The sequence below is a fragment of the Salminus brasiliensis genome, chromosome 13 (genome assembly GCF_030463535.1).
Source record: "Salminus brasiliensis chromosome 13, fSalBra1.hap2, whole genome shotgun sequence".
Lineage (NCBI taxonomy): Eukaryota > Metazoa > Chordata > Actinopteri > Characiformes > Bryconidae > Salminus > Salminus brasiliensis.
The window spans coordinates 9023198-9046994 of NC_132890.1; the positions used below are offsets into that span (position 1 = coordinate 9023198).

The 23797-nt window shown below is 41.8% G+C and overlaps 1 protein-coding gene across 1 annotated transcript; it reads right to left on the reverse strand.

The window, feature by feature from the left end:
* Positions 1-9167: 9167 nt before the first annotated feature.
* On the reverse strand, positions 9168-20254 carry rassf9 (Ras association domain family member 9). Its single transcript, XM_072695363.1, has 2 exons — positions 20099-20254; positions 9168-11696 (listed from the first exon to the last, which is right to left on the reverse strand). Exons 1-2 carry the CDS (start codon positions 20143-20145, stop codon positions 10433-10435), a joined length of 1311 nt encoding a protein of 436 aa, XP_072551464.1. The 5' UTR covers positions 20146-20254; the 3' UTR covers positions 9168-10432.
* Between the last annotated feature and the right edge of the window lie 3543 nt (positions 20255-23797).

Sequence of the window (23797 nt, forward strand, 5' to 3'; positions counted from 1 at the left end):
GAAGGAAGAAGAGAGGAAGGAAAAGGAAGGGAGACATGAAGGAAGGGGATGAATAAGTAAGAAAGAAAGTAGCAAGTTGGAAGAAAGGACAAAAAGGAGTACGTAAGGGGAAATGAAAGGAGATAAGAGATGCTCTACACTACTCTACTCTGCTCTACTCTATTCTATTCTACTCTACTCTATTCTATTCTATTCTACTCTACTCTACTCTACTCTGCTCTGCTCTACTCTGCTCTGTTCTACTCTACTCTGCTCTACTCTGCTCTACTCTGCACTACTCTATTCTATTCTACTCTACTCTGCTCTACTCTGCTCTACTCTGCTCTGTTCTACTCTACTCTGCTCTACTCTGCTCTGTTCTACTCTACTCTACTCTACTCTACTCTGCTCAACTCTACTCTGCTCTACTCTACTCTACTCTACTCTGCTCTACTCTGTTCTACTCTGCTCTACTCTACTCTGCTCTGCTCTGCTCTACTCTACTCTACTCTGCTCTACTCTGCTCTGTTCTACTCTGCTCTGCTCTACTCTGCTCTACTCTACTCTACTCTGCTCTACTCTACTCTGCTCTACTCTACTCTGTTCTACTCTGCTCTACTCTACTCTACTCTACTCTGCTCTACTCTACTCTACTCTACTCTGCTCTACTCTACTCTGCTCTACTCTACTCTACTCTGCTCTACTCTACTCTGTTCTACTCTGCTCTACTCTGCTCTACTCTACTCTACTCTACTCTGTTCTACTCTGCTCTACTCTACTCTGCTCTACTCTGCTCTACTCTACTCTACTCTACTCTACTCTGCTCTACTCTGCTCTGTTCTACTCTACTCTACTCTACTCTACTCTGCTCTACTCTACTCTATTCTACTCTACTCTACTCTGCTCTACTCTACTCTACTCTGCTCTACTCTACTCTGCTCTACTCTACTCTACTCTGCTCTACTCTGTTCTACTCTGCTCTACTCTGCTCTGTTCTACTCTGCTCTACTCTATTCTACTCTACTCTATTCTATTCTACTCTACTCTGCTCTACTCTGCTCTACTCTACTCTACTCTGCTCTACTCTGCTCTGTTCTACTCTGCTCTACTCTGCTCTGTTCTACTCTACTCTACTCTACTCTACTCTGCTCTACTCTACTCTGCTCTACTCTACTCTACTCTGCTCTACTCTGTTCTACTCTGCTCTACTCTGCTCTGTTCTACTCTACTCTACTCTACTCTACTCTGCTCTACTCTACTCTGCTCTACTCTACTCTACTCTGCTCTACTCTGTTCTACTCTGCTCTACTCTGCTCTGTTCTACTCTGCTCTACTCTATTCTACTCTACTCTATTCTATTCTACTCTACTCTGCTCTACTCTGCTCTACTCTACTCTACTCTGCTCTACTCTGCTCTGTTCTACTCTACTCTACTCTACTCTGCTCTACTCTACTCTATTCTACTCTACTCTGCTCTACTCTACTCTACTCTGCTCTGCTCTACTCTACTCTACTCTACTCTACTCTGTTCTACTCTACTCTACTCTACTCTACTCTGCTCTACTCTACTCTACTCTGCTCTGCTCTACTCTACTCTGCTCTACTCTACTCTGCTCTGCTCTGCTCTACTCTGCTCTGTTCTACTCTGCTCTACTCTACTCTGCTCTGCTCTACTCTACTCTGCATTACTCTACTCTACTCTACTCTGCTCTACTCTGCTCTGTTCTACTCTGCTCTGCTCTGCTCTGCTCTACTCTACTCTGCTCTACTCTACTCTACTCTGCTCTACTCTGTTCTACTCTGCTCTACTCTACTCTGCTCTACTCTACTCTACTCTACTCTGCTCTGCTCTGTTCTACTCTACTCTGCTCTACTCTGCTCTACTCTACTCTGCTCTGCTCTACTCTACTCTGCTCTACTCTGCTCTACTCTACTCTGCTCTACTCTGCTCTACTCAGCTCTACTCTGCTCTACTCTACTCTGCTCTGCTCTACTCTGCTCTACTCTACTCTGCTCTACTCTGCTCTGTTCTACTCTACTCAGCTCTACTCTGCTCTACTCTACTCTACTCTGCTCTACTCTGCTCTACTCTACTCTACTCTGCTCTACTCTGCTCTACTCTACTCTACTCAGCTCTACTCTGCTCTACTCTACTCTGCTCTGCTCTACTCTACTCTGCTCTACTCTACTCTGATCTACTCTACTCTGCTCTGCTCTATTCTACTCTACTCTACTCTACTCTGCTCTACTCTGATCTACTCTACTCTGCTCTGCTCTATTCTACTCTACTCTGATCTACTCTACTCTGCTCTACTCTACTCTGCTCTACTCTGCTCTGCTCTGCTCTACTCTGCTCTACTCTACCCTACTCTGCTCTACTCTGCTTTTGCTTTTCTATTAGGCAAATTTGGTACCTGAGTACTTTTTTAGCACCTGCTCGCTCATGGTTTCAAGCCAGCTAGTGCTTGTAGTGCTGTGTGCTCGTGTGTATACTCTGTTTACGTTGCTAAGTTGTATTGTAAAGCTTCCCATTGAACATCCCTATATGTTCCTAACAAACTCCAAACGAACTCCTAACAGACTCCTGTGAACTTTTTTACATAGTATATTTTCTTTATAGCAGGATATATTCTGCTCTCGCTATCTGACTGGACAACTGGCTAACGCTACAATAATAATAACAACACACTTCCAGTTTAAGACATAAAAATTTGAGTTTTATGTCTTAAGACTAAAACTGAGACATAGAAGGGAATATATGTTACATGCTAACCGCTTTTGTTTTAATAGAGCTGACTTTAAAATAACACATAGTGCTAAACTAACCAGGGTAGCTTGATGCTAACATCTAACAGCTAGCTACCAAAATATGATTTATTTACCTTAATATTTTTAATATTATTGCTTTAAGAACAATAACCCCTATAAATCTGGAAACCTGTTCTGGAAAGGTTATGTAGAGTTCATAAATCGCAGTGATGGTGTTTTGTGGCGCCACCAGCTACATTTCGGTGGCGAACCAGTCACTAAAAAGCAAGCAGAGTTGAGTTGTATAGCATCGCTGTAGCTCCCAAATGATGACTTTACAGGAGAAGGGAAAAACGTCCTTAGCTCTGAATGGAAGTCAATGTCAAATAAGAGTGTATAATGGTTAATTTACTATTATTATTATTATTATTTCTAATATTTACTAATTTTCTATTGGTCTGTTCATCCAGAATTATTTACTCTACCGGGTTCAAAGCATGGAGAAGACTAAAAAGGGACAAAAATGGAGATGCATGGTTTTTAATCGGACAGCAACAATAGGTACATGCACCATAAAACAGTTCTAAAGGTTTTTTTATTGCATTGTTCAAAGAAGCCAAAGAAGAAAGAAGACGTTTATCCGTTTAAACTGCTCTTTATTTTTCATCTTCAGAACTTTATTGTCTTCTGTTTGTTGAATAGAAAGCAGAGAGGCGTCCCTCCAACAGAATTTTAAAATGGGACTAGGCTCGGGGTGTCTGGGCCTGATCAAGTTATCTAGGGGAAATTCCTGTGAAATGAGAAATGGGGTAAATATTTATGAGGAGCGATTATTTCTATCTACATAGCATTAAACCAACATTATTCAGCTACCTGTCATGTTCTTCACTGATGTCAGCTTCGACCGTCTCTTTCCAGCAGGGATCTGAAGGAAGAAGACGGAGCTGGGGTCTGATTACGGCTGATTTAAAAGCATATTAAGAGGTGGGCAATCAGAAGCCCTCCACACACGCAGGTCTGCAGAGAGCGAGGGTCTTGGAGGAGGAGACTGGAGGGGCAGAGGTGAATCAGAAGTGCAGAGGGCGAGGTGACAAGGCAATGTTTATATGAGCAGCTCATCAAGAAGACACACACGGGTAATGAAGGCTTGCAGAACAGAAGGGGGTTCAGGGGGACCACTTGCCTTCGAGGAAATTTACATCTGGATGGTTCTTGTGGTGCACAATGGAATGTGAATTGTCGCATGCTGGAAGCCTGTCATATTGACAGGAAACTCTGCTTAATAAACAGCTCAGCTCTTCTGGTTCCACTCCCCTCGCTCGTCCTCTCACTCTCTCTCTCTCTCTCTCTCTCTCCTCCTGCACACTACCTTGGCCGTAATGAAAGGCTTTTTTATGAGCCTGAGAGAACACCTGTGGCAGAGCACACACGAAAACAGTAATAATGAGTGCACACTAAAGTTGGAGCATGGGAATAGGCAGCGATATTAGACATGAAAGAGGTTTGAGGCTGAGCTATGAAAGTGTCACAGACCTCTCAGCACAAGTGTGGGTAATACATCTAGATGTTAGACCACCCAAGAGGTGCACATGTGCGCATATATGCAAATCGAAATGGAAATACTGAGTGTGTTCGTGTTTGCAATTCATGTCTACAGTGCAATTCCAGTGTGGAATTGAATGAAGGGAAGGTTAGTAGTGGTGTTCGCTATGAATGCTAGAAAGTGATTGACTCCAGCTTGAAAAGGGTAGCTAGAAACCCGGAGATGGAGTTTCTGAGATCTCTACATTGTTAAAAAAATAAGATTCTTGAGGAGCTTTGGAGGTTCTTCAGTTTGAAACTGTGGAATCTCTTTGAGGAACCCTTGAGGAACCTTTTTCTGATGGTTCCTCAAAGCACAGTTTTAGTTGAAGAACCTCCAAAAGTTCCCCAAGGATCTTATACTTTTAACAGTGTACCAGATTCCTCAGTGTAGCACCAAACTCTCTAGCAAAAGCCTTGTTACTTCTGAAAATAATAGCTAATATTGAGTAGGTCCACCTTATGCAACCACAACAGCTCTGGCCCGTCAAGGCATGGGCTCCACAACACCTCTGAAGGTGGCCTGTGGTTTCTGGCACCAAGACATTAAAGCAGTTAATGCTTTAAGTCCTGTAAGTTGTGAGGGTGGGGCATTCATGGGTTACATCAGTGAGCCGTCTCAAGTTCACCGGTTGTCTTTTCTTGGACCACTTTTGGTATCAGCTGACCACTGCATACCAGAAAACCCCCACAAGACCTGCCTAATGTTTTGGAGATGCTCTAACATTTGGCCCTTGCCAAAGGGTCTCAAAGTCTTGTTGCACTTGTTACCACTGGTTCCTGCCTCCAACACGTCACCTTCAAGAACTGACTGTTTGGTTGCAGATCCAACCCGTTGACAGATGCCACTGTAGATGGAGATAATCAATGGTTTTCATGACTACTAAGAGCCTGCAAGAAGGTCCATGAGGATGGATATTTTTTTTCATTTGCAGTATGCTTCAGAACATCTAGACAAGCCAGATGAGTTTTGGAAAAGAGTGTTGAGGACTGATGAAGTTAAATTTAAACTATGGGGTCACAATAAAAAAAAGGAACTGCATTTCATGAAAAGAACACCTTGCCATCTGTGAAGCATGGGGTGGATCAGTCATGCTTTGGGGTTGTGTTGCTGTCACTGGCACTGGCAGTATTGAATAAGAATAGTGGATTCCACAAATTACCAGCCAATCCTGGTCGCCACTGTAAAAATTTCTCTTATGAAAGTCTGAGGCTTTTGGCAGGGTCCTCATTAACAAAAAAAACATCACAACAAAGCGTGGATAGACCTTAAACAAGCTGTTCTAGATGACGCAAACATATCTCACAGCTAAAGGCTTTCTAAAAAGAACAGTCATGACAAAAAACACCTCTGTCACACTGTTTGGCAGTGCTTCTTTCCAGAGTTCATGGAGCAAAAACCCAAGCTACAAAAGTGTGGCCGCCTTGAACATTGTGCTGTGGGCTTAATCAATCCACACAAGCCTATTTTCTGTAGTGAATTAAGAAGCTTATCTAGAATCTAAATACAAAGGAAGGGGTTCTCCAAGGAGGGTGCTTTGAATGGACTGGTGTTCATAGCTGACTGCATGTTCTGGCTTTTGTCTAATTACCGCAAAGTTTATAGCTCTGCCACCGATGGCACCTTGCTGTAACAGTGCCTCGACTGAGGTAATTACCTTCTGAAGATGGTGCTGTTCAGACATGCCAGCAGGTTTTAAGTGGGCTTCTTTTTCTCTTGCTGTCTCCCTCTCGCACAGAGTCTCGTACTGTGTTCCGTCACAGGCTGCATTTCTTTAAGCTATCCAGAACTGTTCAACATGTGAACATACAGGGTAATAATATTTGTATAGACTCAATTTACATGCAATGTCAGATACATCTATATGGACAAAAGTATTGGGACATCTGCTCATTCATTGTTTCTTCTGAAATCAAAGGTATTAAAAAGAGTCTATCCTGCTTTTGTTGGAGTAACTGTCTGTACTGTCCAGGGAGAAAGGCTATCTAAAAAAAATTTTCTGAGGAGCATTGCTGTAAGGATTTGATTGCAATTAGTCACAAAAGCACTGGACTGTGAACCATCGTTCCAGAGGACACAGTTACACAGCTCAGTGTAAGTGTTGGGGGGCTATATATCCCTCAAGCCTTCGACAGGCATTAGGTGTAGTGCCACCAGTAGGTTTACGTTTACTAATAGGACACTGTGTGTGTGCATCCAGCAATGGGTGCAACTTAAAGGGGTGTCCACAAACATTTTGGACACACGTTGTATAGCAGGGTAAAAGTTTCAGAAATCTAAGTTTCAGACCATCTATGAAAGCTAGAGGAACTTTCAGGATGTGTTTGTATAATGGGGAACAGACTAGGTTTTGGAATAGATTGGGCTGCACATTACTTCAGGTTTAATTATATTTAGATTTGTGATTGGATTTGTTTTCTAAATAACTTGTTTGAGTCATCAGCCTTGTTCGGTCACTCTATCGCAAGAGGGTCAGTGGTAACGCAACATGACCGCCATCACTAAAAACAGCGCCCCTCAAACATGGCATTAAAACATAATTATAGCTCTCAACATGTTATCGTAAGGTTCAAACAAAAGAAAATTGGGTTGCTGTCAAGTGAATTGCTTTTGTGGTTTTCGCAAGCCTGCTAATATTCACGCTTCATGCATATGCAATGAATTGCCTCTGAACAACAGGGGAAATTTGTTTTACTGCTCTCTAAAGGGAGGGCATGTATTTGCCTTACTTTGATTAGCTGATCTACGGTAATGTTCAAACCACCGGTTTAAATGTGCTTTAAGAAAGCGAATTGTTTTTGTTTAGTGTCCACAATAAAGCCATATAAGCTCCCCTGCAGCACCAGCCCTTCTCTAATACTGGGTTATGACCCCCCCTTGCCTTAATGCCAGTTCCAGACCAGTCAGGTAAGGATTGCACCAGACTCCATTCTGCATCCAAATGTCATGGTTCTACTTCATGTCCAAATGTTTGTGGACACCCCTTCTAACAAGTGCTTTCAGCTACTTTAAGTTCCACCCATTGCTGACACAGATGTGCAAATGCACACACGACAACATGAACCTATAGGTGGCACCATGCCTAATGCCAGGTGTGGGCTAGAGGGGTATGAAGCTCCCCAGTTTTTTTTAGCTATGGAGCATCCAATACTTCTGGGATGAGTTGGGGAGGTAATCATCCAACATCCTGATCTCACTAACACACCTGTCGCTGAATTCAATCGAATCCACACAGCAATGCCCCTCTAAAATTTAGTAGAAAGCCTTTTCTGGACAGTAGAGACAGTTACTCCAACAAAAGTAGGGTAGAATTGATTTCAGAAGAAACAGCTGAGCAGGTGTCTCAATACTTTTGTCCAAATGATGGATTTTGAACTATTGGTTTTCCTAAAGAATTTCTGAAGAATCCTCCTTTTCTAAGGGTGTATATAAACTGGTGTAATCCCTACCAGACAAGAGGACGCATAGCCACATGTTAGACAAGAGGTGATGCATGCACCAGTGAGCTTCTTCTAAATCTCAGAAGATAAGGGAGTAAACATAAACGAATACATAAACGCTTCTGCTATTTGCTTTACCTATGGCTCATACAGGATGTAGGTATGTGGGTATATCTGTAAAACGTCTCAGCTCAGATTCTAGACCTCAGCCAGCTAGACTCTTTTTGCCTTGCTCAGCCGATCCCTATCTAACATCACCTGAGCCCAAACACATCAAACAGTTGTGAAATGGGAGTTTATCTGGAGCCGGTTTTAGATGAAATCAGTCCTAATGCTAGGGGTTCAACAGGTTTGTCTCTTGGGCTAAAATTGCCTAAACACAACACTTACACATTACACATACGCCAATTACCTGTTTCAGTGTTGCGAGTCCCTCTTTATATAAGTCTGCTAAGCACTAGCCCTGAACGCTAGCCGCATTCGCAGTCAGCTGCAGTCCAGCAGCAGAGGCGGCTCTTCGAAAGCACCATCTAAAATGACTGTTTACGGGACGCGGCCCAAGTAATTGTTAGTGCTGGAGAAGCCACCGCAGCAGCAGAGGGAGATAAAAAAGGGGGCAGTAATTGCCGTTTTCAGCAAAGTAATTACGGCCATTTTGCAACATGACTGAGTCCTGGCAGGCCTCTTGTTCCTCCTGAAAGCACGGCAGAGGTAAACAAGTCGCCATGGTAATGGTGGCATGATGAGACATCTCTGACTTGTGCTGGCACTGTGGAAGCCTCGCCCCGCAGGGGGGACGCCAGTTCTCCGCTGTCTGATCGGCATTGGGGCGAGAATAAGCGTAATTATCACAGCGCGACCCGAAAAATCCAGAGCGATCATAATGAACCCGGATCTCATTAATATTCGCTCAAGACTGCGAGGCCCAACTGGAAAAGCAAGGCCCTTGCGCTGCTACGATTGTGGCGCCATTTCCGAAACTGATTTGCATCATAAAAAGTACTCTGAAACACCCCTATTGTGATTAGTCATGCCGCATGTAAACTGAGTGCCATGTTGTGACCCTTCACGTGGTCAGCAGGGGAGGAGGACTGCATTATATAGCAATGAGACAGCAGCTTTAATGGGGTTGCCTTGGCCCGCCGCACATTCGGAGAGGAAGAAAACGAGGCAATTACTTTGTGTGAAGGAGCTCAAATGTCTGTTTACTGGCCCCGACTGAAGAGGTGTACAAAGGGTTTTTTTTCCTCCATTTGAATTCCTCGCTTACCTCATCACTGTGCCTAAGTCAGACTGCTACCCAGGTCTAAGTGATGCTTTATTTCTTTATTTTATGCTTCAGGTGTGACTAAGAGCAACAGACTGTGGCGATACACTGTAGTTACAAGTGCCCAATTATGAAAAAGTTTGACGCAGCGTGGCTGGGATGTTTTATTGGGAAAATATCATACAAAAAACTCCATGAAGCGCAAATGGAAATTTTACATGTACAAACATTTAGTATGATCATCCATGTCAGAGTATCGTTCTGAAACCGTGGCATAGTGGGTCATTTTATATTAAAGTCATAGTGTATAATAAATAAATTAAGTTCTAATTAAAAATCACTCTTATAAAATCTCCTACACTCTGCAAAATGAAGGTGCTACAGAGTGTTAGTTCTCTGAGTGATGCCACAGAAGAACCACTTTTAATTTCAGAAAGAACCACATTTGTAATAGAGTAACATCAAGAGAAGGTTCTTCAAGCCTTTAAAAGGTTTGGGAGAAGGACCACGGCAAGATCTCCTCCTCTCCACTGTTACCCGCCCCATAAAACCGCTCCTCACCCCTCACCTTCTCAAAACGATCATTTCCAAGTTCCACCTTCCATGCCTCAGCCTACAGTAAACGTGGTCTGCAGTTCACGAAAACCTTGTAGCACCTTCATTTCTAGGAATGTAGGTGTGGATATGATTAGTAGTTCATATCATAGCTTATCAAATAGGCTAACCTACCATAGAAAAAATGATCTGCACATTTCAGAGGCATTTCAGAGAAACAGGTAGATCTAAATCAGTTCTACAAACCTGTGGTATGTTTTAATATAAAACAATTATTCAGTCGCTGATTAGCATTTTAAAAGGTATCTCAATGGCCTTAAATACGTACATTCAATGTAAAGTAACAGTCTTGTGTGAACAGTATTGGGTCTGGAAAATAAGGACTCCAGAGTGCCAAATATGGTCATAATGGACTACATAAAGGACTACAGAATGATGCATGAATTCAGTGGTCTATTCAGATGGGATTACATTTACATAGGGTCCTGGGGTCATTCTCTTCTTCTTAGAATAAACTAATAAATATCAGCATATCAGAAATAACATATTATTGATGGAAGTGGTTAAGCTATTGAAGTATGTGGTGATTTTACAGAATTAAATTTCTGAGAGATGCAATGTTGATATCTGACGCTGCACACTTTGTTAAACAGCACTAGTAAGGAACAGCAAAGAACATAGATCACTCCACTGCTTCATCTTACAAACTGGTGTTTAAAAGCTTTAACAACTTTGAAAGGTTTTTACGTCGTTAATAGCTTGAAGATCAATGTCCAGCTATTCAAATCAACATTAACTCAAAATCTTTTGATCAAGCTGCCTGAAACAATGAGTTACACATTTGGTCCAATTTAGTTCAGTTTAGACATCAGTATCTAGGGGTGGTGGTCTTTCCACACAGGGAGACAGTGAGTCCTGACTATGAGTGGAACTTATGCCAGTGTCTGAGTCTGTATCTGTAACATCAGTAGGAGAAAGGGTCTGCCTGAGCTTCCCCACTGTTTGCTGAGAGATGCTAGCCCTGACAGGACTTTTCAGAGAGTCCTCAGAGCAGTCCCCTAGCTGCAGTGAGCTCAACTGGGCAATGAGATGCTGGTACTCCTGGTTTCTGGACTGCAACATCAAACCATTGTGCTGCAGCTGCTTCTCCATATCCTGGGTTTGAGCATGTAGGGAGAGTCCTGCTCTCATGCTCAGGTCCAGCTCATCGCGCAAACCATCCAACTCTAGAACTTCTGCAGATGACAGAGAGGCGATGGAGTGCAGGTCCAGTGCAGGACCTGCAGCTGCTGCACCTTCCAACTCGTCAAAGTCTACTGTCCGAAGGGTTCTTATCAGCTCTAGGTCGATGTCTTTGGACAGCTCATCTATGAGTTCTTGATGCTGGCGCACCTGTAGATCCAGTTGTTCGACCCCATCGCTGGTATAAAGATACTCCTGCAGTTGGTCCTCGCACTGGAACATGGACAAGGAGAGCAAATGGCCACTGGACTCCTCTGTGTCAGGCAAGGAACTGTCCTTTAGTTGCTGTTCCATCTGCTGAATCTCCAGGTCCAGTTCACGTATCTGGTGGATCTGCTGCCGGATGGTGTGGTCCTGTGTGATGATCATCTTCACCATTTTGTCAATTTCCTCTGAGCCCTCTGACGTCCCTCCTTTCTGCATCTTCTCCAGTTTGCGGAAGGCCTTCTTCACCATGCGCTTCTGACGCTCCACGGGAAGGGTCTTCGCATACTGTGCCGGACCCTGCTCCCATCTCTTGGATTTGACCCCCCGAACCTTTGTTGCCCTCTTGGCACCGGTGGAGGAGGGCACAAAGTCACTGGCCTTCACCAAGACAAACTGGATAAAGGGTCTCTCTTCGCCCCATGCATTCCACAGCCGCAGGATACGAGTGAGAGGGGGCAAAGCCCTCTCAAAGCCCTTCCATCGCTCCAACAAGCAGAACTCTTTCGCCTCTCCATGCAGGAGCCTCTTGCTTTCCGGAACAGCCTTGTGATCTTCCAGTAAAGCCTGAACCACATCGGCGCAAGTCGTATGCTTGGTGACACCAGAGACAATTTTCTCTTCTTGGCACACCAGCACTTGGATTTCCTTCCCTGGTGTCTCCTCTGCATCCTTTGACCTGGGGGAAAAGAGCATGTTTATTAATATAGCTGAGGCATTTTTAGAAGGAATTCATTATCTACAAGGAAACAGATGAGGGAATTGCTTGAATACAAACATCCTCAGTTATAACCACCGACATGTTCACCGAGAGAGCCTGTGAGACAGTCAAAAACAGCTCTGCAAACTTGGCCAAGACAAATAGAAACTAATTCAGGTCATGGATATGCCTGGATTTTGTCATGGGAAAGAAATGGTCAGCCTTTTTATAGCATATTTTATTGTACTGACAGATTTATCAACTCACTAATAGGACATTGGAACCAGTTATTTCAGAACATCATCTAGGGCACTGGTGTGTAACTTTGAAAGCCTTTCAAAGGACAGCGCGTTTTCTTTAATGGGCTTTTATTTAGCCATTAGTGTTTCACATAATGTTTCCCCTAGCCCGTTTGTGATATAAGAGGACTAAGAGGAAATAATGTTAACTTTATGAAAAATGGAAAATACGGCATTGCAAAACATCAGAAGCCATACTCTACCCAGCAATTCCTTCCCTCTTTTGCTCCCCCACATGAAACCCCTGCCCACTGTGCCCTGTACAACTGTTTGTTGATCTGGCCTTTACAGATTTACAGTCCAGCAGAACAGTATCTAGGTCTCTGTGCTGAGAAAAAAAAACACAAGTGGTATATTGTGTGAGCCCTTGATAAAAGACCCCAGTGGAATGCAATACGTATGCAAAACTGCAAGTGCTTGGTTAATGGTTAGAAGACCCTGAGAGCTCATTTGAACCAAGTAAATACCTGAGCTGCAAACAACTTGACATATCACCTCTATACAAAGAGGCTGTGTTACACAGCCTAATGAAATGCACAGTCTGGCTGCCTCATCAGACCTATTGTGGCAGTTTGTGACAGCATTTGAGAAAATGTTGAGAAGTCCTGATGTTTGCAGACTGCTTCAAAGCCCACAATGGCTGTGACCGGCAATGGAGCCTTATTTACCTTTTAGGGCACAACTGAATACAATCAGGTAGTAAAGTGGAATTTAAGTGTGATTTTGAGAGCACTACCATCTCCCAAAAAGTACTCATGAGCTGAATGTGGACCAAAATGCATTGTGAATTGCTTTGTTACTAAGCAACAGACAGTGGAACAAAACCCATATAAGCAAGTGATGGTTTCAGGTCACTAGATACTATGAATATGTTCAGATATTTTCCCCATGCTTTTACTAAATTGATTTATGTGTTTGTTGATGTGACCATTGCTGACGCATGTTGATGATAAGAAAGTGTCCGATTTTAGCGCTACTTAGCAAACTAAACAGCGCCATAACTAAATAGCCCAATACTGAGGGAGTGGGGAGCCACTTTGGTCACAGCCAGTGTTTCTGCAGTGGTTAGGTTATTGGGGATAGTGAAACCCAACATTTTTATCACAAATAGGGCTGGGCGATATGGTAAAAATACCATATACTACATCACGATACATAATATTTATCACGATACATGTAATCACAGACTACATACATCAGTAGCAGTAACAGATTGGTAAAGGCTACTATTCAGACACTCTCCCAGACTGAATACGGTGATTTCTATTCAACATCTGCTGCACTTCATCCAATTAAATGAATGTAGACTAATTACACTGTTGGTAATGAAACTTACAGCTGATCAGTGTTCTTTAAGTACTAACAGTATCCTCGAGATGCTTAGAAAAGCATTTTTGCGTATCACAATATCAACATTTAGCACAACTCTATCACAACACTAATTACAAACATGCCAGACAGATGAATTCATAGACAGACGCAGTGAAAACAGTGTCCCAACAACCCACTCAGCACTGCTATTGCCATGTTATCGCATGAGTAAGGCAGTCTTTATGATTAGATAGTCGAGTTAAATGTCAAGCTTTTAAATACAACATGGCAACGTCAAACATGCTTGTATTATGATAATAAACTGCATGAGCTACTACTCATAATCCCCAGTAATCCTGTTAAGGCACGTGTGGTAAAGTTGGCAAAATGCTGTCATTTAACTGACATCATACTGGGAGTGAGCCTCACCCCCCACCCACCCCCTGCAGTTAATGATAGCTTGTGAACAGACACTGCAACACTCGCAGAAAATACTATAGGGTACTACGCTATAAAGTAACCAGACTATCATTCCTTAGCTATGACTATGTCCACAGTAAAGCATGCACTGGACTGAATGATATCTAACAGAGGGTTGTAGTTTATTCTTCAAAAATGCTGGAGGTCTATTTAACTTTTTCAAACCCTGATCTGTGCAGGAAATTTAACAGATGGGTGGGTGGAAACACCTGTGTTTGTCTTGTGTGAAAATCAGGGGACACCGGCAGCATCCTGTTACACATTTCCTGCCACCAAGTTTATACACAGTGAGGCCATGGAAAAAGCGGAATTCCATTTCCATGCTAATATCAAAACAAAAAGGGGGATTTAAAGCTGAGGTTTAGGAACAATGTCGTGTGGACAAACAGTTACACAATGCATGTTAATGTAACATTTCTCAGTATGGGGTTTGGGAGACAATATGAACCCTGCATTGTATACATGAACAAAAGTATTGGGACACCTGCTCATTCATTTCCTTTCAAATGAAGAGTATAATCCAGGGATGACGGTTTACTACTAGAGCTGGGCAATATGATGATTTTTTTTATTGTATCGTGGTAAATTGTTTTATTGTGATAACATGCTTTTCTAAGCATATTAAGGATACTGTTATTGCTTAATAAACATGGATCAGCTTCAGGTGTCATTTCAGACAGTGTAATTAGACTGGTTTAATTAGATGAAGTGCAGCAGATGTTGAATAAAAATCACTGTACTCAGTACAGGCGAGTATCTGAATAGTAATCTGTCACTGCTGATGTTTATAGTCCGCAAAAAAAGTCTTTAAATATTGTGATATGTTTTCACCATATCGCCCAGCCCTACTTAGTACTAGATTCTGGAGGGACATTGCTGTGAAGTTAGTGAGGTCAGGATGTTAGATGATCACCACTCCACCTCATCATCCTTAACTCCCCAACTCATTCCAAAAGTATCGGTTGGTACACCATCCATCACTCCACAGAACACAATTCCAATAATCCACAGCTCAATGCTGGGGGGCTTTACACCCCTCTAGCCCACACCTGGCATTAGGCATGGTGCCAGTAGGTTCATGGTTATCCGCTGCATCAGAGAGTCCTATTCTATTGGCAGTACTTAACTACAGGGACTGGACAAGCTGTGGACAAGTGTCCACAAACATTTGGACATATAGGGAATATTTTAAAAACAAAACATTCCCATTTACATACATAAATACACAGTACATATCATATCATGAAAGCACCTGGGTGGAAAAACCCATTGCGCTCGTGGGAATACCGGTATGTAGAAACTAGGGTTGTGTTGTGGAATGCAGATTAGGCTAATCTATTCCTGTTGTGCCCTGATAAATTCAGCGAAGGTGAAGAAAACGGTACATTGTGATTCCCTTCTCACTAAGCAAACACCAACAGGCCGGTGACCATTAGAGACAGACACTAAAGAGTGATACAGAGCAACTCTGTCCTCCTCCAGAGACGACATTGTGCTTGGCCAAGGAGCAGAAAGAACAAACAGCATTTATATGCCACACTGAACAATCCTGAGCAACCTGTGGGAGACAGATGGACTTCTTGGAGAAGACAAGCCCCCAGTCTGAGATATTCTTGGGTGGTTTTGCGTCACAGCTTGTTTAAGGTCAACCCACACCTTTTCTGTTGTTTTGAAATAGCAAGATTTTGGGAGGAGGAACATGCCTGAAGCCCCTCCTCCCAATCTAACGTCCTATAAACACCATCTCTACATTGTTCACGTGTCTTCGACAAGTCTTTAACAAGTCTTTGCAACCTTCACCACCCTGTCTTCTCCCTTTCAACTCTATCATCTCTCTGATCTGGGAGGTGAGGGGGCCGGCTTCCCACCACAGGCAGAAACCACCTGAACTCCACCTCAAAGTTCTCTCCCGTTCTCTCCTCTTCAACTCTTTGTATTCTAATGGCACGGTCCAAACTAGGTCAGGGGACTGTCAAGGCCATTCCAAAAAAGTCAGCTTGTGTCTCCTTAGACAGTCCACAGTGTTTTGTTGTATTTTTGGATAATTAACCTCTTACCCATCCTCCTTTTAGCTTCAGCCTTTTAACATGATTTGCCCTTGGTATCCAGGATTGGATGGTATTAACTGGTAATCCATCCTTTCCTCCACCTGTGCAATACTGCCAGTGCCACAACACAACACAAATCCCAAAGCATGATAGATTCACTCCATGGCTTCACTAGTCCACAGCACTAGATTCCAAAACTCATCTGGCTTCTTTAGATGTTACCTCAACATTTGAGGTCCTACTTATGTCTTTTTTTTCATGACGATTATTATTATTATGTTTGTGCAAGCAATGCTGCACAGTGGAATAGTGCACCACCCTCTTGACTCAGCTGAACCTGAGGGCCATGGGGGATCTTGGCAGTCACATGGGGGGGTTTAAATGTGTCTTTCGTACCAGCATACTTGTACTTCTACATTAGAACTTTCTTGGTCTTTCAGATCTCATCTTGACCTCCACAGTTCTTCTGAACCGCTGCCTCTTAAAAATATTCCACACTAAAGAAACCGCAAGCTTAAATCTTTTTAGAAAATCTCATCTCCTTAGATTCAAAATCTCTTATTTCTTTGTGGGCACAGATTACTTCAATTTTCAGATCTTTTGACAGTTGCTTAGAGGAGCCCCTGTTTCATGACTGTTTGAAGGGTCTAATTTCCAAAGCTTGGAAATTTGATTCAGCTGACAGCTCCTAATTATGGTTGGTAACATGCCTCAGGCTTGGTACAGGCCACACTGATGATTTAAATTTTTTAAAAATATGTTTATGTTATGAAATTATTACTTGCTTATAAGGATTTGCTGAAAATATTGTTTCACAATGTTTCACAGTGTTTCACTATATTTGATTAGCAACAAGAATATCTATTACAATTACACCGGGTAAAAACTTAAGCGTAGATGAAATTAAATAATAAATATGGTTCTTTTTGGTTCTTCTGTTTTACATGTATTTTACATGCTTGTTTATAGCTTTGCCTTTGTTTAACCACTCCTTCTGCACAAACATTCTAATCTATGGGTAGGTCAAAAACAATATATACAACAGAAGAGATTGCACTTAATTAAAGGATATACAAACATCAAGTAATTAACTATGACTTTGAACGCCACTGGGAAAGATGGTAACATAGATTTCAATCTGGTGGAGGAGATCTGCTTTCTGGTTGACTGGGGTAAACTGAGAGAGCTTATCCAGAAGAAGGTCACCAACATGTCAGATATTTGGATATTTTGGATTCCAACCAACCAAACATGTGGAAAACAGTATGTTAGCAGTGTTACATGTTTTCATGTAGTTTTCATAATAAATGATTAATAAATGAGTAATATTACAAGCTAGTCTAGTTAGTAATTACAATGTTGTTATTTTACCAGCAGGGAAGTAAAGTAAGGCTCTAAAGTAAAGCTAATACTAATAATATAGTTTTACTGTTTATTGCAAAAATAATTCTGCATTATCTATGATTTTGTTCCTTAATTTATCAATGCTTAATACTGAATATTCCATGTGGACTATAAATAAACATTTGTCGATGACTTTAGCTAAACTGTAAAAAAATATGTGGGAGAATTCAGCAGGCAGTTTTGACTAGGAGGACATCAACAAGAAACAATTTTCCTGAATTTCCTGCATCTTATCTAAAGAGGATGAGGGCTTTAGAGGAATAAACATCGTGGCTTGTTGATCCAGTCCAAGACCTCTTTGCCAGATAGGCATCTCTGGGAAGACAAAACAGTCTCATCCTTCCTCTAAAAAAAAAAACCCACAAAATCCTCACACCTGTAGTGTTGAATTAACAACAGCATCACTGAATGGACACTTGAGTTCTTTATCCGAGCTAAACACCAATGAACGCTAAGTTCATTAATTACACTGGGGATTTTTGCTGTGAGTAGCTCGGCTAAGAACTCGGTACAGCATGGCGTCTAGACTCAAACAGCAGTGATCAATGCTCTGTAAATGGCTATGATTTTAATTGCCTAATACCACATAAGTAATTTAACTGTCATAACAACATGTATCATTGTAATTGTTATAATCTGTCATAACAAAGTGCATCATCCTGCTATTATTAAATAACCACTAATACTCACTGTCACATGACTGACACACTGATGGCAGAAGAGATTTATAATACATCATGCATAATAACCGTGCGTGGCGAAGCAACGATTTACTTCAAAGCCTTTTTTTTTTTTTGGGACCATTCCTGAACGTATTCATAGCATTCATAAAGCAAACACGTTGATGAATAAAACGATCCACCAAGCAGGAGACAGCCTTCACGCACCACATGAAATAGCAGACGATAGGAGTTAGTGTTCCATCTGAACACTCCAGATAATTACAGTCTGCGATGCTTTAAAGCCAGTCACACTGTAGCATAAAAAAGCAAAACACGTTCTTAGAGAGTCTCTGGATAGGATGGCAAACGTCCATACAACTAGATGCTTTAAGAGATGTTCGTTGGAGTGGCTGATTCAATGTGTGCAGCCTTGTAGCACATTCTGAAAGGATAGAATATCTCCATAGAAAAGCATTGGCAATACAACGGGTCCCTCTAAAGGAGCCATACATGAGCCTACGGTCAACAAGCACAATGCCTGAGTATCAGCTAGAGGGGTAAAAAGGCTCCCAGCAATGGGCTACGGGACGCTATTTGGATCTGGATTGATGGACCTCCCTCCAGAACCATTGGGATGAACTGGAGTGCTGTATGTGATCAGGAATGGGTTTTATCAGAACTGAGTGCAATCAAATCTTAAGCAAAGTTCCAAAATCCAGTGTGAAGACTTCTAATATTACTACCACTAATAATGAATCCTATAATATTTCATATTTTAAAGCTTGGTAGAAAAAAAAAAAACTTTTCATATCTGTATCAGTATTGGAAAATAAAAAAGTGCCATTTTTGATTGCAGAAGAAACAGTGGGTGAGCAGGTGTCTACAAACTTTCTGACATTATATATTAAGCCAAATCCTTCATTAATAAGAATTCCCAATGCAGGTTCCTTATTGACACAGCAATTTAGTTAGTAGCCTAATCCATATTTAGGAGAAGTGTCCATAATATAATCTAAACACACTAATGGACAGTCTAATGGATAAAGACTGTGTTTTTTATCAATCAAGCCAACAAAAGAGTTGACTAACCTACTGCTGGGTCCAAGTACGGTTGAAGATGGGGGGCTCAATATGACCCATTGTACTGGTACATGTAACTTAACCAGCGTTAGTGACTCAGTGAATGAAGATGAATCTAAACACACGGCCTATTGGATAAAAACTGTGTTCTTCCTCTCAACACACATCACCCCCAAAACGTGTGATATATTTCATTTTAATTAATCTAGTGGCTTTAATGAATTTAATAATCTAATTCTGAGGCTATGGATAGCACTTTTATCTACGCCACTATAAACACCATAAACACTGGGACTGAAGACAGCAATCCTCTGGCCCACCTGGAGCCACTGGGACATCAAAAGTTAACCAAGCCACTTAAGGAAATTGCAAAGGCAATTATATGGGTGTCGATGACAGGATCCCTCCACCCAAGAACCAAGCTGACTCTTTGTATTTTAAAGAGATCAAGCCGTAATAACAGTGTAGGCTCTGCTCTGCAACACGCCAGCAAGGCCCAGTTTCTCAAAGCACTGCTGAGATCTTAGGAAAAGGGGGCTGCTGCTGCTTCTATCACCCCAGGATGCGCTGCGGATTAGAGCAGGAGGCTGGGAAACACTCAAGGGTGGTTTTATTAGATTATATCTGTATTCATTTAGATAAGGAAACTCTCTCTCTCTCTCTACACACACACACACACACACACACACACACACACACACACCAAGCACCTGCATCCATGTGAGCTGAACAACAGCACCTTGGTAACTCGAGCCTGGGCGCCATACAGTTGAACAACACTGCACTGTACGCAGCTTCTCTGGTTACAATAGCAAAGGCATTTCCCCTTTGTGTTGGCTACACGATTCGCTCAGCTCCAGCAGCTCCAGCCATGGCATACATTCCCATCGGCTATCAATAAGAAGACTTCTTAAAAGTCGTGGTGTGTTTCACACAAGAAAAAGGCTCGTTTCCATTCAGCCTACATTTCACTTCTGTGTCTGAGACCCGTAAAAGCTGTAACCCCCCCCCCCCCCCCCCCCCCCCCCCCTACCCCCTACCCCCTACCCCAAGAGCTGGAAATCAGTAGAAAAGGTGAGGAACAGTTGGTTGGTTACCTGTTTTTCAGGCGAGCTTTCAGAAAGTGTCGTCCGAATGGCGCCATTGCTCCTGCTCGAACCCTCAGTCAGTCAGGCTGAAGCTGTCAGTCCCGGTCCATGGCGAGGAGCGGCACAGTTAATCTCTCAGCCTGGGCTTTGTGAGCGGCAGTACTCTCGGTGGGAAAACTTGTAGAAGTTGTGGAGGAGTAACAGCAGGGCAGGCTAGTTAGCAGAGGGACGTCCCATAGCGCCAGAGGGAGGTGACCTAATGGAGGGCTGGAAACAGAGCCGAGCCAAGCCGAGCCTCACAATGAGCCTCAGCACCTTTACCTGCTGTAATGAGCGCCTTCGTGGAAAATAACGACAATGCAAAGAACGGGTAATACCTAATGTTCTCGTATTAGCGCCAGAGCTGCACACAAGTATGGAGTTAATAGGTTTACGGCACTTTATGGCCACTAATCTCACCCTGCCCTCCTCCAAGCTGCACTAAGCCGTTCAGGGGCTAAAATCTCTGGTGCTGAATTGGCCTCTAGGTCCTTCCTTGCCTGGTGAAATGGTCCTGGAAAGGCCATGGAAAGGCTCTGGTGTATGGTTATTTTAACATAGGTCCAGTGGGATAAGCCAAAGAACCACATTTCAGTACCTTTCTGCCTTTTCTAGGCGTGTAGAACAGTGCTGGAGCTGAATTAAGCCACCAACGCTAGTTAAGGTACATATACCAGTAGAATGGGTCATATTGAGCCCCCATCCTGGACCCAACAGTAGGTTAGTCAAATCTTTTGTTGGCTTGATTTTCATTATTTTTTTATTATTTTATTGTTCTTTTCTTCATAAAATTAAATGCTTATTCTAACAGGATGCCTACCAGAGGCACATCTCAATTTAAAACTAAATGGTGTGCTAATGTTTAAAAATTAATTAAAAATGAATTCAAATAAATGTATTAACATTTATGCTTCTGCTTGTTATTGTTACAGTTTGTTCTAACCCGTAAAAACAAGATAAATACAGTTATTAAAGGCATTTTTTCAAACATTTAATAGACATTAAACCTAAAAACAAATAGAAATTCAGCTAGAAACAACATCTGTGCCCAAAGTAATGCTATACGCATTAAGAGAAGTGTTTAAAGTCTAATATAACCCATTTTGTTGAGTTTAACCCCTTAAAAAGCCTAAAAAAGTGTTATTACAAACGTCAATTACCAGAGAATAGCCCCACCAGTTTGTACAGACGTCCCTGTAGCTACTAAGTAAAACACCTTAGTGTGTAATAAGCCTTGGAGTGTTTACAAGCTAGCTAGTTTAGCTAAATATCCACTGGAATGCTTAATGCTAATATTAGTAAATTACTACACTTCATTTCATTTTCTACAATAAACTTATAGACAAATTTAACAAGGGCTTCAGCTGCCAGCGACCCTCCAGCAGGACAAACATGATAACTTCCTAGCAAGCTCAGAAAAATCCAGCTCATAAAAGTGTTTTACTTAAAAATAAACTAATTTCAAGTAGTTTTACATAATAGTAAGTAGTAAACTGTATAATTTAAACTTCAGATTACTTACAAATCAATTAATAATTGTGTTAATACAGTATACTTAGAAACCATTTACATTTCAGTTACAAATAGGCTACATTAAAAAAGACTACAAATACCAGTAACCCACCCAGAAAATGACCATTATACCTTTCTAGCATGCTAACACTAGCTAAACTATAAGGGCCCCATCTTAACCCTGTACAAAGCGCGCCGCAATGCTTTTTGCTATCTTACACCTCGCGGACATCGAGGCGTCTGTTTTCATGCCTTCTGTCTGCGTCCTTTAAACAGCAAACGCTGCTTGCGAGTTTATCTACGCTGATGGGCATGGTGGTCTCGTAATGAGGTGTGTTCAGGTAGATTTCTGGCGTGTTGCTTTCTTGTCAGCGGAAAACACAGGAGCACCACTGACTGAAAACAACCTAGGCAGACATCAACAGTCAGACGTTCGTTGCTATCTTGGCAGTGAATTGTCAACACAGGTGCGTGCCCACCACGCGTACACCCCCGATTTGCACCATTCACCATTACATCACTACATTATATTAATGTGGTTACTGCACTGTTACATTACACATAATTCATTCTGTATATTACATTATATCAATGTAATTACTGCACTGCAATCACTTTTCTAGTACTTCTTATTTATATAATTGGGTTATATTATGTATATTATAGCTGTATTTATTAATATAGCTGTATTTATAGTCAGGTTTATTGTTTCCTATTTGCCACTTCTTACTACTATTTTAAGTGCCTTTATTATGCTGCTCTCTTGTTTGATTTTGCTGCTGTAAAAACTGACTTTCCCCGTGGGATAAATAAAGTGATCTATCTATCTATCTATCTATCTATCTATCTATCTATCTATCTATCTATCTATCGATCTATCTATCTATCTATCTATCTATCAATCTATCTACCTATCTACCTATCTACCTACTTATCTATCTATCTATCTATCTATCTATCTATCATTCAAAAAGCAATCCACCAAAGTCAGGCCGCACCTTGCTCTTAAAGACAATGGCAAGTGACACGCTGATTGGTTTATTGCACATCATGCCTAAAACACACCCATGATTCAGAGACTTAGTACATGCCTTTTGCGAGTTTTGAGCTGTGCAAGATTTACTTTTCCTGTTGTTACGATAGCAAAGACACACTGACACACCCTAAATCAAGATGGCTAAAATAGGGCCCTAGGTCTCTCATCAACAGGTTTCACTTAATAGTAGGTAGTGCTCACCCTTTCCTGTCAATTGTGACTCCTCACTGAGGCCTGTAGTAAAGCTGTTTAACCAACTGCTCTAATCAGCTTCCTCAGGTGCTGTTAATTATGCTGACTGACATGTTTAGGTGCAGTTCATTAATGCTGATTATGAACGCATTGGCTGGCGTATTACTGTAACATAATCAGGAACCCAGCAGCTACCCCAAAACTCCCCAGCAGTGTAAAAACACCCCTGCAAAATGACCCAAAGTGACCCAACACTGTAGATTTACTTACTGCACCGCAATAAACTCTGCAGGTGATCATCCTACACTTTAGGTGCTCATTTTATGATGTAGATTCTCATTCAGAAATCTACCTATCCGTTCTCCATTTTACTCAAGGTAGTATTTACACAAGGGAGGTTTAGTTGTGCACGTGTTCTTGCAGTAATTACGCTGAAATGGTGACTTAAGCCACAAGGACTGTACTGTGGTTCAGACCACAGTCTGTGCAATTGTAAAGCATTGTCAGAGTATTAAACCTTAAATCTGGAGAGTTGTTAGTGGTATTTTCCTGCTATACAGCAGTGATTAGATAATTAACTAGATTTTAGGGTATATTGTGAATAACATTTACGTTGGATTTGCGTTTTGTTTTTAATGATTCATTTATTTGGATGTCAAGGAAAGACAGGACAAACTCATAAGGAGTATCAGGTAAAAGTTTAGTCTGTTTGTTTCTGTGAGCTTCAAATAAGAAAAAAAAAGCCAGTTATAGTGTATCTTCTATCTGAGTGCATTAGATCATTTCTTATGCATGTAAAATATTCATGTCCCCTGTTTACCACCTTCAAACAGAACTAATGCAAATAACCCAGTACCTTACTTCCTCCTCTTCGTCATTTCTCCGTCAGTGTCAAAGCACAAACCCCGTCGAGCGCCTCACCCCCAAAA

Bases quoted from the DNA above. Each gene is read 5' to 3' on its own strand.
- rassf9 (XM_072695363.1), bottom strand. From the start codon at position 20,145: ATGGCGCCATTCGGACGACACTTTCTGAAAGCTCGCCTGAAAAACAG. The intron at 11,697-20,098 runs GTAACCAACCAA...CTTTTCCCCCAG, and splicing joins AAAGCTCGCCTGAAAAACAG to GTCAAAGGATGCAGAGGAGA.